This window comes from Canis aureus, chromosome 3 (assembly GCF_053574225.1).
Source record: "Canis aureus isolate CA01 chromosome 3, VMU_Caureus_v.1.0, whole genome shotgun sequence".
NCBI classification, from domain to species: domain Eukaryota; kingdom Metazoa; phylum Chordata; class Mammalia; order Carnivora; family Canidae; genus Canis; species Canis aureus.
Window position 1 is genome coordinate 66,575,779 of NC_135613.1, and position 20,134 is coordinate 66,595,912.

General features: G+C 33.9%; 1 protein-coding gene and 1 long non-coding RNA gene across 6 annotated transcripts in view; one reads left to right on the forward strand and one right to left on the reverse strand.

Moving 5' to 3' along the window:
* LOC144311221 (uncharacterized) overlaps window positions 1–11,392 on the forward strand; it is a 33,135-nt gene extending 21,743 nt beyond the window's left edge. Inside the window, exon 4 of the long non-coding RNA XR_013376795.1 lies at window positions 11,099–11,392. This is a non-coding gene — a long non-coding RNA (uncharacterized LOC144311221). The remainder of the gene's footprint in view (window positions 1–11,098) is intronic.
* The window catches only part of RDX (radixin), an 87,185-nt gene that overhangs the window by 22,675 nt on the left and 44,376 nt on the right, over window positions 1–20,134 (reverse strand). For all 5 annotated transcript variants that reach the window (XM_077893404.1, XM_077893407.1, XM_077893406.1 and 2 more), the window contains exons 12-15: window positions 11,119–11,279; window positions 10,096–10,188; window positions 6,353–6,595; window positions 5,292–5,452 (exon numbers count right to left, since the gene is read on the reverse strand). In XM_077893404.1, the coding sequence (XP_077749530.1) occupies window positions 5,292–5,452; window positions 6,353–6,595; window positions 10,096–10,188; window positions 11,119–11,279 (658 nt within the window). The remainder of the gene's footprint in view (window positions 1–5,291; window positions 5,453–6,352; window positions 6,596–10,095; window positions 10,189–11,118; window positions 11,280–20,134) is intronic.

Consider the following 20,134-nt stretch of genomic DNA (forward strand, 5'->3'; position numbering starts at 1 on the left):
TCGATCCCGGGTCTCCAGGATCAGGCCCTGGGTGGAAGGCAGACGCTCAACCACGGAGCCACCCAGGCATTAAGGGACATCTTTAAGTACAGTGTTTAAAATTTGACCTATACAATAAAAATTAAGTAATCTGTCAGAGAATAAGCAAACTTGAGAAACTGTATTATAAATTCTTATTCTTATCCTTATTAATTTCTTTTTCTGATCTTATGTTGTAGTACTTTCTTTCATTACAGAACTCTATCCAAAATAGCTAATATTTTAAAGTAAATAATTTCATAAATGGAGTAATGGTATAAAGGATTCCAGTGCTCAACCTGAATTACATAGACATTTCAGTATAAACCAAAGGAAAAGGAGGGAGAAGGTGTTGCCTTCTAAGTCTAAAACATACATGCATTTTTCTAGGTCTAACACATAAGTTAAGACATTTTAACTTGCAAAAAGTTAAAAGGGATATAATAGCATATGTTATAACACAAAGAAGAATTTCACATAATCCATGTTTTATCAAAAGAAACTTTTCCAAGGATCATCATATAAATCTCAAAGATTCTGATGCTGTATCACCACTAGTAAGACAAACATGGGCTCTTTAGACTTAGTCAACAGTGACAGAAACCAGGATTATTACTTTTAGGAGTAAACTAAATGACATGCATAAATATCAAAGTGAATCTTAATTTATTAAGTGATCATTAAATAAAAGTGAGCAACTGGAACCAAGTAATAAAAATAATAAATTACATGGATGGAAGCAACTGACTAGATGTAAGCACGGAGGAATCTGGGCATACAAATAACATGAATCAACAAAGTGGTGCTGCCATCTTAAAAGAAATCTAGTATTTTATAAGATTAATGCAAATGATCTAAGATAAATTAGTATCAAGGTTCCACATTTTAAGAGAGGCCAAAACAAAGGGTCACCATCATTCTACTCCTGTTGCCATATACTAGACTATAGCATATAACAATATATTGGCTAAATGAAGATCTTTAAATTATAATCTGGAGAACTCCAGAGCCAAACATAAACCTGAATTTAAAAGATGTACCACTGGGTTATTATCTTAGTCATGATTTTTAACCTTAAAATTCTGTGGTCAACTCCTAAAGCAGTGTATGTAATGTGAAATCAGATAACCCTTGGATCACAGAGTTTAAGGGAAGTCAAAATACTGAGGAGTCAGGATCTTTCTGGAAGGAAAATGGCAGCTCTTAAAATCTTAAAAGATGGATGTACTAAGAAGGAGGTCCACGAGGGAAAAATGGGAGTTAAGGTAATTTAATTGGAAAAGTCAAGGATGGGACTATGATAAGCTTTACTATGTGAAACACTGTGTGAACCAAGGTTTCCTCACCACCAATGTAGAATGTGAGGATTACCTTGACATTTCATGTTATCAGAACTTCTGCAGAATCCACTGAACTTTTGAAATGTACTAGAATGCTGACCTTTTACTTAATAAACCACAATATAGTATTTGATAGATTATTTTCTAATTACAAAAAATGAAGTAAGAAAATGCTGAAGTTCTGCTCATTTAGAACAAACTTAAAAGAGGAAGGGATCGGGCAGCCGGTGTGGCTCAGCGGTTTAGCACCGCCTTCAAGCCCAGAGTGTGAGATCCTGGAGACCGGGGATCCAGTCCCACGTTGGGTTCCCTGCATGGAGCCTGCTTTGCCCTCTGCCTGTGTCTCTGCCACACTCTCTTTGTGTCTCTCATGAATAAATAAAATCTTAAAAAAAAAAAAAAAAAAAAGAGGAAGGTGTCTACCAGTATAACTCACTACTCAGATGATTTCCCTTCAGGATAACTAAACTTTGGTTTACTAATCAATCAGTTCAGCAAATTAATGATAAAGGCTATAATTTATACTTAAAACTTAAGTTTTAAGCTTTAGATTAAAAAAAAACTTTTTCTCATGCATACAAAGAATGGGATGCTTTTGGATCTAAAAAGGTTTTAGCTTCATTTCTACAAACATCACTAATCAACAAGGTAATAAAAATTGAGACAGAAAGTAGTGGCATTTATTATTTTTAATCCTAACACTAATATTGAAATTCCTCTCTAATGATCTCAGAAGTGAGAGTTTCAATATAGTCTATGATAACTTTGTAAGTGGTAATTCTAGTTCTTAAAGAAAAACTCTAATTACATATAAAGCAATCTTATAAAATTCCACCTTCCTTTTCTTGGAATAAAAAAATCACTACCTGGCTTTGAGAAAAAAATAAAGTGACAGTTAAATATTACTATAAATTGAGCAGAAACCCATCTTTTTCTTTTAGAACAGATTTATGACTTATTTAAGAATAATATTTATGTTAAAAATTAGGAAGCTTTTAAAAAGACTATAACCTTCTATATTTATGATAACTGCACTATAATGTCTGTTTAAAATAAAATATGTATCTAAATAAATGCACTTAGTATATAGTTCTTTAAAGAATATTAGCATTTTAATAGCAAGATTAATCAATGACAATGAAACTATATTTTCCTTAGGAAAAAGAAACTATAAACAATATACACTTAAAGCAATGACTGGAAATACTAAATAATTTTCTGTTATCAAGAGAGTCAATTTAACAATTTAATTTTTCACAAAATTAACAATCACTATTACTTTTATACCAAAAGAGGCATAATTTGGGGGGAGATAAATCTGAGGATTTTGAACATTTTCGCTATCCATTTCTCATTTTTAAGATGTGATGATTCATGGGTCTAATTAAAATTATAATTTTCAGAAATATGCAAAAAAATCCATGTTAAATAACAACAGTGGACCTTGAAGGCATGAGCTTTTGTCACTTTATTGTTAACCAATGAATGTTATCCAAAATTATAGATGTAATTGTAACTTAATCGTACAACACAAAATTATGCTAATGGTAAAAGCCTGTTGGAATTTACCAAATACTCATTAATATATTTTACATTGCTATATGAACATGTGCTCTCAGCTGCTAATAAGAGTTATAACTGATATAATCACTATGAAAACCCATATTGCAAATAGTTGTTCCTGTTTAGAAAAATTCACACAGCTTTAAAAATGGATTAAATCCATTTTAATCCTAATCTACAAATAGATTATAAACAGCAAATATAACTGGTAGTTTTTCAACACTGATATCAAACTGATGTAGCAATGGTAGTGCACACAATCAAAATGTAGAAAATTAATAAAAATCCAATGGAAGTCCAAGTTTTCACTTACTATGGCAATGGCTTTGATGCTTTGGAAAAGTGAACATTTATGCTTTAACGCATGAAGAGCAGAGTTCAACTATTCCTCTGATGTGCTGCAAGGAGAAATATTCTCCTCTGCAGTGTTTTGAAGCATGTGCACAACCACCATACAACAGTCACTTCAAGGTTATTAACCAGTTATCTTTTGTCCTACAAAGTCCAAAAAATATATTAAATGCAACTTTTCCTTTTCATATGTCTGCCCAGATTAATCCTTTTATAGTCAGCAAAATCAAAAAAGCACGAGAGATATTTTCAGACACAACTTCAATCTACTGTGCATGAAAAATGCTTAACAAAATGGCAATTTTAATAGATAAATGTAAATTTGAGTGCATAATACCAAATGAAAAGTAGCTGAACCACACAGAGAAAACAAGGCTTTCTTTATGTCCAAGTCTAGATGTTTCACAATAAACAAAATATTAGAACATGTGAATATCAGAACATCTTTCAAACTGGAAAGATTTCTTAAGACATAATTGAACTCAACATAACCTAAAATTGTAATTTCTAAAATAGGATTAACAAACCAAATTTAACTATTTTTAGAGAATGAAAAAAAAATATGCACAATGATTTAGAAACTGAATCTGCTAAAATGATTATGTAACAGTTATATCAAGAAATGAAGGTACAGACATTCATATGCTACAAGGGCAAATCTCTCTCTCCCTCTCACTCACTCACACTCTCTCTTACACACACGCACACACACACACACACACACACACACATTTCCTCTGACATACAACACCCCTCCAGGAAGATAGTATACCAGCAAGAGCTTACAATTTTAATGTAAATCAGAGTCCCACAATTCATCTCAACAAAAAGGCAGTAAAAAATTAAGCACTCTAAGATATTCTGCAGGAAAAGGAAATCTCAGAAATACTCCTTGCATGATTGAAAGTATTGGTATGTATTATAAAATGCAGAGCTTTACACACTCCACTGGGTTGGAACAACCAGTCATCACAGGTGTAGTAGTGAGGTAGTATGTATTACTGCCCTTCTTTGGGACTGATGTTTTTATATGGTGCCCTTCCAGAAAGGTTCAGGGTTTGGGTTTTTTGTTTTGCTTTTTGTTTTTTCATGATTATAATAAATTATCAACAAATGAATTTTTAAAAATTAAACATCTGTCTAAATCAGTCTATGAAAAACAGACTTTTTAACCTTTCAGAGACAATTACTATTTGCAGGTAGTATTTCTTCCATAAATTCTCCTAGGGAACTACTACCTGCTGTCTACACCTTTGTGAACGGGAGGCAAAGAAAACCAAAGGATGACAGGAGATGAGCACCAATCAATTCAGCTATCAAGGAGGACTGTAATTAAGTAAGCAAATACCAAATACCCAATAGTTAAATTGGGATTTAAAAATATTAACCACCAGCTGCATGCTTCACTGTTAAATATTCTAAATCCTTTTCATGATTCATAGCCATCTTCTACACAGTTATCACATGATCTACCCTGTCACCTACCCTCATTTTAACCACTGCCAATGATCTGTATGATGGCAGAATTATGGCTATTGGCATGGCAAGTTAGGAGAAGGGCACACCGAATGAGACAGGAGCAAGACAGAATGTGGAAATACACACAGGCAAAATTTGGAAGGGGCAAAAGAAACAGAGCACTCTACCTGAACACTCATTAAGTCACCATCATCCTTTGAACTGTACAAAGTACTGAAATCACGCATACACATTTGTCAGACATGATCATTAGTGTTAATCTCCAACAGAAAAAAAAAAACAATGGAAACTGAAAATGTGACAGGAGGCGATGGAACGCTGTCCTCCACTCCCTGGCCCAAAAGGAAAAGAAAATCAAGCATGACATCACACTGCCTTAATGTTGAAGAGCTTCCCTCAAGTACGTCTTTAGCCACCACAGTCAACTGGTGTAAGTGCTTTGGCAAGGTGGGATGCGTTCCATCACATCTGCAAAGGCCTGCTTTTCTCTGTTGGTGGTTCAGCTTATGAAGAACATGTATGCAAAATAACAGCTCTCACATGGCTTCAAACTCATCAATCCGCTGCTTGGTGTTGCCTTGTCGAATCTGCCGAAGAGTCTTGTACTTATCACGGCCGGCTTTAACATTCTCAGCATGAAGAACATCATTTTGTGTTTTCTTGGTTTCATCTCTAGCTTGGGCTAATTCTGAACTTAGTGCCTATGTTTAAAAAAGAAAAAAATGACTAGGATTTTTTTTCTTAGATTTTAAAAAGCTTATGAACACACACACACACCACAAATCTTATATTTTCATATACTAAAATTCCCATTGTCACATCTTTTTCTTTAAAGTGTGTAACTTTGTTTTACTTGTAGCCACAGCAGAGGTGGTGGCAAAGGTGGAAGACCCATTGCCTTTCATTTCTATACTCATCAACCATGACATTCCACATTTCCTCAACTTTCTCATACAACACTTGAAAGGATTTACCAAAAAAAGGCTCAATGGAGACATTACAGAATGTTAAGATCTAAAATCTATGCCATGAGAAAAACTTTCTCCAAAGTCTTAGTGTATTTATTAGAACTATCACATCATTTTCTTCTGTTTATTAATATTTAAAGATTTCACCAATTAAAAAATTAGAGAACTTTTCTGGAAAAAAGGTCTAATCAAGTTAAAAATTTCCTATTTTGCTCTATGTGCTTTTAATAAAGTGACCTTTTGTCACTATAAAATGTGAACAAATAGTTCAGATTACATAATGTCATACAGTTAGTCTATAAATTATATTGTTTTTAATGTAGACTTCACTGGTTAAAAACTAAATTAATTTGTCTTTTAAAGAGCATTAAAATACCTACTACCTTTTAACATTGATTCCAGTTGTAACTGAAGGCTTAATTACCCAAGGCTAACAAACACTTGCTACAATGTAAGAAGTGAAACAAGGTGACTGTAAGCCAACTACTCATAAACCAACCACAAGGACAGCTAGTGGTAAAGGCTTTAAAAAAAAAAAAAAAAAGTGTTCCTTTTTAATAAGTTTGTCTTAATAAATGGGAGGAATACTAGCTATATTTTATAAATGAACATACAACAACAAATTTTAAATACCTGGAGTTGCTTCTTAACGCGCTCATTTTTTTGAGTTTCTGTTACACGTTCCTCTTCACTTCGATGGTTCATCACCCCGTCATTTGACAATTCAGCACTGGCCTCAGCATTATTCTCATCATGCTCATCATGTTCATTTTCTGTTGGAGGAACGACTGGTGGTGGTGGAGGTGGAGGAGGTGCAGACATCACAGTTTTGAGTTCTTCTTTGGTCTTTTCCAAGTCTTCCTGGGCTGCAAAAGCCTGAACATTAAAAATAAGTTTATCAGCAAGTTCCCTTAAAATTGGTAATTAAAAGAATCAAGTTATCCTTCTTCCCTAAATGAAACTATATTTCAGAGCAATGAAAATAAGCCCTACTGATGAAAACTCTATTTTTATAGAGGAATGCCAGCAGGTAGGAGTGACAGAACTAAAATACGTCACTTTGCAAAACCTAATAAAATTGTTAATTCTGGCAAGAATGATCAAATGTTGCTAAAATTGTTATGCAAATGGTTGATGAGAAATGGTACTAATATAATGCCAATGAATGCCACATCTAAGAGATCATGTTTTAGCCACAAGGGGGAACATGTCATCAGTCAGGAGGAATTGGACCATCATTACTCTAATCCAGTCATCAATTAAAATCATTTATGCTAGGTAACCCGTTAATAAGTGTCTCCTGAGATGATACAACAGGAAATAGCCAACATTACCAATTATTTGGGTGGTATATTGTTGGTTTGCCTAGAAAAGTCCTGTTTTACACTGTGGTCCATAATTATATTAATAACAACACCTTTCACTCTAAAATATGTTCTGATTTGGGTGATAAATTATATGGCAGTCTCACTTCTAAGGCATTGTAGCCAAAAACTTTTAACTTCAATCCTTTAAATTTTTAGGTCTATTTTCCAGTTTACAAGGAATACTAATGATAATAAAAGGAGAAGGTAACACCACAAGGAAGCAACTAAACAAAAATAAAGGAGAAGGGACAGTCTGCAGGTCCTTGCAATAATTCGGTATCATAAAAAGGACTGTCCTATTTTAAAAGAGACTTAAAACAAACATATACAATGCAAAGTCCTAATCTGGACACTGTCCTGCCAAATTAGCTATAAAAGATTTTGGGTCAATTTTGAATGTAGTCTGCCCAGAAATAAACTCACACAAATATGATCAATTAATTTACAGTGAAGCAGCCAAAAATATACAATGAGGAAAGGACGGTCTCTTCAATAACCGGGTATTGGGAAAACTCAGCAGACACGTGCTAAAGAATAAAAGTAGACCACTATTTTACACCATACAGATTATCAACCCAAAATGATCATGAATCTGAACATAAGATCTAAAACGATAAAACTCCTAGAAGAGAACATATGCAGCAAGCTCCTTGACATTGGTCTTGACAATTATTTTTTGGATTGGACACCAAAAGTAAAGTTAAAAAGCAATAATAAGCAAGTGGGACTACATCAAATTAAGAAGCTTCTGCACAGCAAACTATTAAAAAAATGAAAAGGCACCCTACTGAATGGGAGAAAATATTTACAAATCACATATCCAAGTATATAAGAAACTCATACAACAGTTAAAAAACAATCTGATTTAAAAATGGGCAGAGAGAAATTAGAGATCCCTGGGTGGCGCAGCGGTTTGGCGCCTGCCTTTGGCCCAGGGCGTGATCCTGGAGACCCGGGATCGAATCCCACATCAGGCTCGCGGTGCATGGAGCCTGCTTCTCCCTCTGCCTGTGTCTCTGCCTCTCTCTCTCTCTCTCTCTCTCTCTCTCTGTGACTATCATAAATAAATAAAAATTAAAAAAATAAAAAATAAAAAAAATAAAAATAAAAATGGGCAGAGGATCTGAATAGATATCTTTCCATAAAAGATACAGATGGCCAACAGACACATGGAACAGGTGCTCAACATCACTAATCAACATGGAAATGCAAATCAAAACCACAATGAGCTACCACCTCACACCACTCAAAATGGCTATTATAAAAAAGAAACAGCAAGTATTGTCAAGGACATGGAGAAAAGAGAACCTGTGTGCACTATTAGTGAGTATGTAAATTGGTGCAGCCACTATGGAACACACTACAGAGGTTCTTCAAAAAATTAAAAATAGAACTACTATATGATCTAGCAACTCCACTTCTAGGTATTTATTACCCAAAAATGAAAACACTAAGTTGAAACAATATATACCACCATGTTCACTGCAGCCTTATTATTTACAACAGCCAACATAGAGCAACCCTACTGTTCATCAAAGGATGACTGGGTAAAGAGAGTGTGGTTTACATATACACGTGAATATTATTCAGCCATAAAAAAGAAACTTGCTGTCTATGTCAACATGGATGGAACTTGAGGGCATTATGCAAAGTGAAGTAGGACAAAGACAAATAGCATATAATCTCATTTATATGTAAGTGTAAAAAAAATTTAAAAACAGAGCTCATGGATACAAAGAACAAATTCCTGGTTACCAGAAGTGGAGGGTGTCAGGGAGGATGAGGAGTGAGCAAATGGTGGAAGGGTCTAAAAAGTACAAACTCCTGGGGTGCCTGGGGGGCTTAGTCAGTAAAGCATCTGCCTTCGGCTCAGATCATGATCCTAGGGTCCTGGGATCGGGCCCTGAGCCAGGCTCTCTGCTCAGGGGAGTCTGCTTCTCCCTCTCCCTCTGCACACCCCCCCACCGTTTGTGCTCTCTCCCTCTGTTTTCTCTCTCTCAAATAAATAAATAAAATCTTACAAAAAAGAAAAGAAAAGAAAGGAAAGGAAAGGAAAGGAAAGGAAAGGAAAGGAAAGGAAAGGAAAGGAAAGGAAAGGAAAGGAAAGGAAAGGAAAGGAAAGGAAAGGAAAGGAAAGGAAGAAAGGAAGAAAGGAAGAAAGGAAGAAAGGAAGGAAGGAAGGAAGGAAGGAAGAAAGAAAGAAAGAAAGAAAGAAAGAAAGAAAGAAAGAAAGAAAGAAAGAAAGAAAGAAAGAAAGAAAGAAAGAAAGAAAGAAAGAAAGAAATTTCAGTAAGTATCATCTTCATTGCATCCCTTGAAGACTTCATGTCCATTATTTGGTGGTCATGCCCTTGAGTCTACCACAAGATGTCTCTCAACAATCCTGTTCCTCTTCTTTCTCAGGTAAACCTACCCATTAGAACAATCCATCCTCCACATTGATTGCTACATTATTTTTATGAAGCCATACTTGATCATGTTATATGTTATAGTCCTGTTTCCAAATCTTCAAAGCCTAATGTCTACAGACACTCCCTATCATCTTGCAATTTATTTAAAGCCCTTTACAACTTAATTTCCTCTGTAATCTTCTGGCTACATCTCTCAGGATTTCTGAACCTATACTCCAAAGTTTAGGTTAAGTCTGCCATGTACATTCTATTCACATTCTGTTCCCTCTGGAAAGATGAACTTTGCAGTCTCTTACCACTTTTAATCTTTTCTACTCCAAAATTCAATTTACTATTCAAGATCCAGCTTAAATTTAGAAAGGTTTCCCCAACACCTGCCTTAATCCAAAGAAATTAATCACCTCTTTTGTGTTCCCAAAGTACTTAACTTGCATCAACAGATTAGTAATTTATTACAATACACACATTCATATACACAGTTATCTTTTCTCTCTAAATTGTGACTGTATCTTATATTTATCTCTATAAACTCAGCATACTACTGGGTACAAAAACAGATATTCCATAAATGATACTGAGTGAAGAAACAAATGATCACCTTGTGTTGCCACTCAGTAGCTTCCTCTTCCTTTTTCTTCTTGGCTTCTTCTAGAAGTGCAATCTTGGCAGTGAATTCAGCAAGTTCTGCTGCCTAAAATAAAGAATATGATTACCAATACTTAAAAAAAATACATTTCTAAAATTAACACTCTGTCAACAAAGCTTTAATGTACATCCTCGGGCTGTTTTATATGTTTCTCTTTTAGACAGTCTTTTATTTTAAAAAAGGTAATATTTAAGAACATAAATATTTATAGTAGGTCTTATGAACTAGTAAGCAAAGTGAGAGCAGTTTTATTATTTAATAGACAAGTAGTTCTTCCTGTTTCATAGCAGGAACTTAAATGTGCAACTCAGGTGCTATTTTTAAACTTTGATCAATAAAGTACTTGCTAAAGCCTACAAAAGAAAAAAATGCAATTTATATAATGCTTTCTAGTTTAAAGAGCATGTTATCAAATAGTCTCACTGGATTCCCCAACAATCCTATTTGGTGCCTTTACTCCTTTTTTCAAAGGGAAGGATCTGAAGCTCAAAGACGCAAGGACATGTAGCAAGTAAAATGTCTGAGCTAATATTTAATTCCAGGATCTTTTAAATGTCATGCCTACTCAATACTTGCAAGTTCAATAAACAAACAAAAACATTCAATAAATTATGGCCTACAGTTATCTTCTAAGAAGGAATGAGAACATAGTGTCAATTTATCTAAAAAAAAAACAAAAACAAACAAAAACAACAACAACAACAACAACAAAAAAACCACATTACTGGCTTATGCGAAGTTTAAGTCAATCTGAAATCTTTTGTTAGCAATAGGCTCCGTTTATATTTTAATGTCTTTATTTTTAGGTGATTTTTTTTTTTAAGGCCGAAATAAAACTTTTAGGTTTATTTCCACACTTTGTAGCTTTGGTTTGCCTTCCAGATGTTAATATACTGAATTTTACAAAGTTTGTTTCATCATGCTTTTGTCTCAATTGTTCTTTTTTCTGAAACAGAACTAAGACAGGTTCCTGACCAGTTGTTCCTGATTCTTCATCTGATCGGCAGCTTGTTTTGCGATAGCAGACTTGGCTTCTTCAGCAGCTCGACGTTCCTTTTCAAGCCTTTCTGCTTCTTCCTTTGCTCGTTTTCGTTCCTGGTCCAGTTCTAGAGCTTTCCGAGTCTGTTCTTCTAGTTCTGTCAAATATATGTACACCGCCCACCCCCCCACCAAACAGCGGTTAATTCCAATTATTCTCATTATCAAAAGAAGCCAAAATGGTAATGAAGAATCTAATCTAAAATTAGAACATCTGCAAATGAATACATACTTTAACTTGGCAAAAGCCTAATAATTTTTTAAAGTACTATACAAAAAATTTGAAGAAATGAAAATTCTTTGTAATTCAATGTATAGCATAGGCTAGAAGTACATCTTTAGTTTTAAAAAAATAATATCTCCAAAGTTTTGACCTACACAACTTGCCATCTATTTCAAAACTCTATAAAACAATACACTTTAAAACTTATAAAATTTTTTACTAAGTATCAGATAAGGAAACTCAAGACATTAAGACTGAAAACGATACTGATTTAAAACAGAAATTCTGATGTGAATCCTATCAATTATTAAAATTTTTTTGAATTATTGGTTGATAGTCATTCTTCAGGTATGAATACAAGATAATATTTGGAGATAAGTGACATGAATTTTAATCTTTCAGTATACAGATCATAAAGTGTTTTCTTATTTGATGAGTGAGAAAAAAACATTATCAGTACAAAGCCAAAAATTTTTATGTAAGTTTAAAAGTACTACTTTTAAACATTATTCTGACAACTCTTGTTTAAAAACAAGGACATTTTGGGACACAAAACAACAGAATTTGTCTGTTTAAGAGGGTGCAATGTCCTATAAATAATGATTCTCCCTCTTTGTATACTCCCCAAAGGAGGAACAACTACAAATCTGTATGTTGTGAGGTTTGAAAGCTAATTATAACACACACACTTCTTTTCACCATTCTTAATTTTGTTGGTCCTGGTCAGAATTAATTTAGGTAATTGCAGTTAAGACTTGGGAGGTTTGGAGAGGAGCAGGAAGAGAAATGACTGGTTAAAGTTTAAATTCTTGATAAAATAATGTAAAAATTGTATGTGGCTATCTGGCTATACAGATGAAATGTATATAACACTGGATATTGCCGAGTCCAAGCTCTAGGATTGTTCATTTTAGAATTTGCCTTCTAAAACTGGGACATCAAGCTAACTTATCAAACTTTTCTTAGGATCATTCTTTCCATCTAGTTGATTGATATATAAAGCACACAAAACTCATTGTTGTATCATTCATCTAAACTAGCAAACAAACTAAAGAAAATAAAAACAATGCATTTTCTCTCAGAGCAAAATTTCCTTCTGTACTATGAAAGAGGAAAATAAGTTTGGGTTTTAAAGTTAAATTTTAAATTAAATATTTCCCAATATTCATTATTTTCTGTCATTTTTTTGCAGTAACTATCATTTTTAAGAATATAGACAAGGCTATGGCTCTTTTGTGATCTATTAAGAATTATACAAAAGTGTAAATTATTTTAAATGTTGAAAATAAATCAAAACTTCAAATCTATTCTAGTCTCTTCTAGAAAGGAATGTTTTGAAATGACTTCTTTCTTTCCTCCCCAGTTAAATGAGAACAGAGACTGGAAAACTATCATCCACTAACTCAATGCCTTATTTTTGTAAATAAAGTTTTACTGGAACTCATACCCTCATTTAGTTCAATATCCTCATATGTTTATGCACAGTACACAACTGCTTTCACTATGCAACAGCAGAGTTGATCACTGCACCAGAGACCATGTGGCCTGCAAAGCCTGAAGTATTACTATCTGGCCCGTTATAGAAAAGCTTACAAATCCACTTATTAGAGTATTTCTATGAAACAAACATGCCTCTAAGACCTTGGATCCCATTAGAACACCTGCAGGGAAGGATTAGCTTAAAAAGGTAAATAATATCAGTATTTTGCTTCCCTGGTTCATAGAAATCTAGGACCTATAATTTTTGAGGTCTGGCATATGGGAAGAGGGTATCAAGGAATATGGCTTCTTTTAGAAGATCAGCTCTTTCAGGAAGAAGATTAAAGGTTGCAAGAATAAGCTGCTTCTTTCATTAATAGTACTGCATTGATGTAGATGGTTATGGTGTTTGGGAGTAGATCAAGGAAGTTTAAGCTAATAAAATTTGTGAAAGGCTCTCCTTCCCCATCAGGCTTGAACACAAATTTGATTTCTTAAAAAAAAAAATTTGATTTCTGACAGGTCTAAGATTTTGCAAGCCAAATGATCTCTTATGTTCCCCTGAGGGCAAAGCTTAGAAACTACATAACTGCAAAAGAATTAGTAAAAAATACATTAAGGAACTATATCCCAAAAGGATTATAGAGTTTTCTTCCTTTTCCCAAAGATAATAGTTTATTAAGTATCACATTCTTCCTTAGGAAAAGAGTACTGTTGTTAAAAAAAAAAAAAAAAAGGCAAAGGGAAGTTCCATAGTCTTAATTCTTAGAAATCATAAAATTAAGAAGGTGATTACCAATTACTCACTATAAAAGCAATTTTAAAAGATCTGCACTACATCTAAGCAATGGAGTATTACACCACCATACCAAAAACAAAGTAAGGAAGATCTCTTGGAGTGTATGCATATGATGTTTAAGAGTGTATTAGCTGAAAACAGCAAAGTACAAAAAAGGGTATGTGCAGTACACATTTTATGTAAGAAAGAAGAAACAAGAATATAGTTTTGAGTGTGTATTTATTTTGTATACAAAAAAATAGATATTCAAAAATCCCAGCAGAATGGAACAGAGGTGGAGCAGAGTGCAGCAGCCTGAGGCCTGCAGCTGAACAAGGCTGAGAAGACAGAGATGCAGACTGAGGTGCTACCTCAAGGCACCCAAGGCTTGAGAAGCCAAGACCCTTAAAAGGAGTAAATAGAAAAGTAAGCTCTAAAATCTTCATGCTATTTCCTTTCAAATGTTTGCCAACTCCTATAATGTACACATATGGGGGTAGAAAACTAAGGAGACAAGCAAAAAACAGCTATGATAGGCTAAAGAGCTGAGCACAAAGCACAAAGCTGAGCACTCTCTTGCAGCCAGGAGCCAGAGGCTGGTGTTCAGGGCCCTCTAAGACAGAAGGACTCCAGGAAATAAGCAGTCCCTCAGAAGACCCTCACAAAGGGCTACAGACTAGCAGGGAGGGAAAAACCAGCAAAGTCTGAAATCCTGCTCAATTCCACCCATGATCTGCTCATATTCTACCTGTCAAAATTAAATCCTCTCTAAAGGAAAAGAACATCATCCAAAGTCTCCCTAATGTTTCATATTCAATGTTAGGCATGCAACCAAAATTACCAAGTATACTAGGAAGATGGGACCAAATGACCCCCTCCAACATCCTTAGGACCCCACAAAAGAAAAAGAGACAACTGTAAGGGCCCAAAGATTATCCAGATATTGCAGTTAGCAAAGTAAGGATATTAACATAAATATAATAGATACTGCTTATCTAGGAAAGCTGAAGAATAAGCAAAGCATGAAGAAAGATAATAAAGTCTAGAGGAATACTGACAATCCTGAAGAAGCAGATCTTCAGGCATCTTATAAACCCTCTGCAAGATATCAAGGGCCAGAGTCCCCTTTATAATTATGGAAATCCAAGTTATCAATATTTTCCTTATGGTTATGGTATTTTCTAGAAACTTCATTCTCCTTTCAGCATTTAGGTCCACAATCCATAGCCCCCATAAAGAAACAGATAAAATTCGGGAGGTCATTGACAGGGACCCAGATAACACTACTTACTCATTTATTTTGGCAAAACCTTGAGCAAGTAGAGTCATGTATTGAAGTGTCATCCTCCTAAAAGATAAAATATTTATAACCACCAAACAACCAGTAAAGCTGCAAATGTGGAAGTACATGTGAAGCTCCTTCAGTGACTTAAAATAAAGGTTAAGGAAAGAAAATCTGAAAGGCTAGACTTGTAGAAGCTGGGGGAAATCCATAGAAAAGCTAGAAATAAATGCCAATGTGGAAGATAAATCAGAGTTCTGGAACTTGTCACCACATTCAGCCACTGTTCCCACATCCTCAATACACAGAAGTGTGCAGCAAAGACATCCCAATAGCTAATAACCCTCATCTTTTAGACTATCCATCTCCAGAACTTCCTTTCCAGAAGCTCTCTATTCAGAAGAGAATTATGAATAGAAGATGGGAGGAAGGGAAAAGTACAATTAATATGGCAAAAAGAGAAATTACCAACCCAGGAACAATCTAGGATGTGCATCACCTTGCAATACCACAGAAGAGAGTCCGTACTATGAAATATGAAGAACATCTGGACTGAGGACTCCCAACTGAGTAGTCCAGTCTTAGCAGATAGATAATAAACTTTACTGGAGCTGTAGTTTGTCCTGTTATCAACTAAATGGCTCCCTATAATAACTTATTCAAATAATTATTTTCTTCCTTTTCTCAACTTCAGATTTTATAAAAGTATGCAACATGTACCCATTAACAATGCCATTGAAGATAATGTAAAATTTAAGTAATCCAGAGCCTAATAGCTTGCCCTTGTCTTTGAAACATGCTTCCTACTGTACACGGACATGTACTTTTCCTTGTAATAAACAGTCCTTGTAATAAATGGGTCTGGGTCAATTGAAAATATATATGGGAAAAAATAACCCTGACTCCTACAAAAATCAGTTATATATGGATAGTGGACCAAAATGTAAAAGGTAAAGCAGTATCCAGAAGGTAGTAAAAAATAATAACTTCACAACCATAAGAAAAGAGTGATAAATGGAACTTAAAGACAACTTTAAAAGACACTATTAAAAGAGAAAAAAAGGCAAACCATGGAGAGATTTTAACAATACATGAAAAGAACTATAGATCAATAAGAAAAAAAAAAAGAAAATCCAATTTTAAATAGGCAAAAGACATGGAAAAGGCACTTTATGGATTACTTATAAGCATTTGCAAAAGTGCTTAAAATCAAATTATTAGTCATAAAGAAAATGCACTGTACTAACTGTACTCAATGGAATGGCTAAACAAAGAATACAAAAAGAAACCCTGACAGTAACAAGTCATCAAAATAATGAAAATATGGAGCAATTTAACTTTCATTCACTACTGCTACCAGAATGAGCACTGATAACAATCACTTTGGAAAATGGTGGCAGTATCTACAACAAACTGTAGCCGTGTTACAGCAATTCCACTACTGGGTGCAAATACCTCCCCAAAATTAATACCTAAGTGCTACGCTTAAGAATGCTTACAGCAGCCTTAGTTTATATATAGTAGCTCCAAACTAGCACTATCCCTAATGTTTATCATCAGTAGCATATGGTATATATACATAATAGAATATTACACAGCAATGTAAAAGAACAAACTACAGGTAAGGGCATATGTTTTCAATAAAAAGAAGCCAAACAGACAAGCACATGAATTCATTTACATGTAGTTCAAAAAAAGGCAAGACTGTTCTTAGCCATGATACCAAAAGCACAAACAAAAAAGGAAAAATAAACTGGACTCCAGGGGTGCTTGGGTGGTACAGCCTGTTAAGCCTCTGACTCTTGGTTTCAGCTCAGGTTGTGATCTCAGGGTCATGAGACTGGGTTCCATGCTCACTGCAAAGTCTGTTTGAGATTCTCTCTTCCTCTCTCTCTCCCTCTCTCCTTCTAAAAGTAAATAAATATTTTTTAAAAAAACTGGACTTCATCTAAATTTAAACCAGTAGACTTCAAAGAACACCATCATCAAAGTGATTGTAACCCACAGAATAGGAGAAAATATTTGCAAATCATATGTTTGGTATGTCATAAGACATCTGTTACCGAAATATAGAAAAAAACTCTAACATCTCAACAACAAAAAGACAACAGAGTTGAAAAATGAGAGGAAAACTGAAAATACATTTTTCCAAAAATACATAAATGGCCAACAAACATATGGAAAGATGCTCAACATCATTAGCCACTCAGAAAATGCACATCAAAACCATAGTAGCACTTCACATTCACTAGGATGACCATAATCCAAAAGACTAACATTAGCCAGTGTTGGTAAGGATATATAGATCATACAAATCATACACTGATAGTGGGATTGTAAAATGGTATAGTTATTTTAGATACCAGTTTGGCAGTTTGTTAAAAACTTAAACATAAACCTAACATATATGACCCAGTTATCTACTCAAAAAGTTTATACTCAAAAGAAATAAAAACATACAAATACACAATAACCAGTACACAAACGTTCATAGCAACATATTCCCAATAGCCAAATGGTGGAAACAACCAAAATGTTCACTAACTAATGCAAAGTAAAATATAGTCTATCCATAGAATGGAATATTATTCAGCCAAAGAAAAGAATGAGTACCTGATACAAGCTACAACATGAGTGAACCTCAACAACATTATGTTCCATGAAAGACAGCTACCAAAGACCACATTCTGCATGATTCCATTCACACAAAATGACCAGAACATTTAAGTCTACAGAGCTAGAAAGCAGATTAGTAGTCACCTAGGACTGGGGGAGGGAGGACTCAGAAAAAAATCTAAGTGACTTCTAATGGGTATGGGATTTCTTTTTGAGATGATATAATTGTTCAATGGCACAACTCTGAATATACTAAGCATTAAACTGTACACTTTAAATCATTAACTGTGTGGTACTGTGACTCACATCTCAACAAAGCTATTAAAAATAAATAAGACTAAACTATGATGATATACAGCAGAATGGTTTAAGTCACACTTGGGGTAAAAAAAATGACTGGGAAAGGACACAAGGGAGGTTCCCTGAATGTTCTGTATCTTGTTCTTCTGGGTAGTCACAGGAATAAATTCACTTGGTAAAGATTCATTAAGTTTTGTACCTAAGAGGTAGGTACATTACTATATGTATGTTATACTTTATAATTAATTTTCTAAAAAACTTCCCAAAAATTCTTCAAAAAATTTGAGATTTACTTCCATTCTAGAAATTAGGAACCTAAAGAAACTGAGAGATTAAAATCTTTTGCTGAAGGTCATATTTTAATAATGATAGATTAAAGCTTAATTCCTACTGTTTAATCCTATTCATAAACAATGTAAACATAAAATGCACAAGCCCCCCAAACTCCCAAGACCTTTTATCACACTACCATGCTTACTTCCTCCCAAACACGCAAAACAAATGACCTTTATTATCTATTAATTTTATTACTCTGTCTTTCCTCAATAAAATGTAAGCTATATGAGATCAGGGAACTTGTTCAGCATCATATCCTCAATATCTACAACAGTGCCTAGTAACACTACATGCTTAATATGTATGCAAAATGAATGACATTACTATATTTCAACTCCTTCTTGTGGTTTCTTGTTTGATATTTACTTGAACAGTTAAGTGAATGCAAGACTGGCTCTGTTGTATCTCAAATATACCTTCAGAGATGGTTTAAAATGATAAAAAATAAATAACTGTGAATTATGGAAATATAAATGGTAGAATGGTTCTATTTAATGATTTAAAATTCATTTCAAATAGTAATGACTTTAAAAATTAAAAAAAAAATAACAATAATGAAGTATAGAAAAGTTTCTTCTCAAAAACTTACAGGCTTATCTACTAAATATTATGACTTAGATATGACCAGAGTTACTGCATTTGAGTAAGGATTTAGCATAAATTACAAGACAAACATGAAGATTTTAGGACAGCCTGGGAAAGCTTTATTTTAGGGGGAAAAAAAACCCAAGAAACAAATTAGATGTCCTTTGCCATAAGATGACTGATTTGAAATTGTCTTGATAGGGATACTCTACATTCTTTCTTATGTTCTATCTTCCTTATATTCTTTAGTGCTTCTTGACTTGAGCAGTTTTCTGTGTGTAAATCATTAATATTTTTATTATACATCCTAAATAAACAAGATCAAAAGATTTAATAAGTACCTATTCTCTTAGAAAAATATATATGCAAATTTAAAAGTTCTATTGTTCAATTTTTTCTTTAAAATCACACCAGTATCATAAATTTCTTTAAACATATTTTTAAAAAACACACATTGTATTTTTACAGCATTCTTCCTCTAAAAGTATTGCTCACAGTATTCACATGGCACTTAGTGCACATTAACTCACTTTATTTATATTTTTATGAATACATCTTATTTCTGTCAACCACACAGATTTCATTCCCATGCATGCTACTTATTTGTATTCCTAAAATATTGCACAAAGTAGTCACTTCATAAAGGTCTACTTTAACTGATGAAAAGGCACCTAGAGTAGTAGAAAGAGTATGAAGTTGGAATTCAGAAGAATAAGTTCTGCCCTTGTCTTAAGGTCTGTAAGCAAGTCTGTTTAATACCTCTGAACTAAATAGTTTTGTAGATATTTTCTAGCTCTGAGAAGTGAAGCTTCTAACAAGCAGATTAAAGCATAGGTTTTTTTCTATTTCTGCTCTTAGAAATATGATTTCCAATTCTCTTGGAATTAGAATAATCAATTAATTTGTGGATTAAGAGCAATCTCTGTGGCTTCCTCCTCTAGTTACACATTTGCAAATTATTCTCCCCATTGCTCAAGAGGATCTCCCCACCATGGTAGCCTGATATAAGGAATGAAAATAATCTTAAATAAGGCTATTTAATAAACTTTAAGGTTATTATTCTACCTAGAATAAAAAAACTAATGGTTGGTTCTACCAGTTGTCAGGAAAGCAGATGTTAATTCTAGTTTTATAAATAGTATATATTTCATATTACATCGCCCACCAAATTCTACTGCTTATGAATGGGGAAAAAAATCTTACTTTGCTCAATACCTTTTTTGTTTCTTCTGTTCTTCCAACTAATTGTTGTTTGAAAGTAGCATATTCTAGGGTTATTTAATATCAACTACTCTCTAAATCCAATGTATCCTTTCTATACACTGTAGCATTTTGGTTACATTCTGCACAGGAA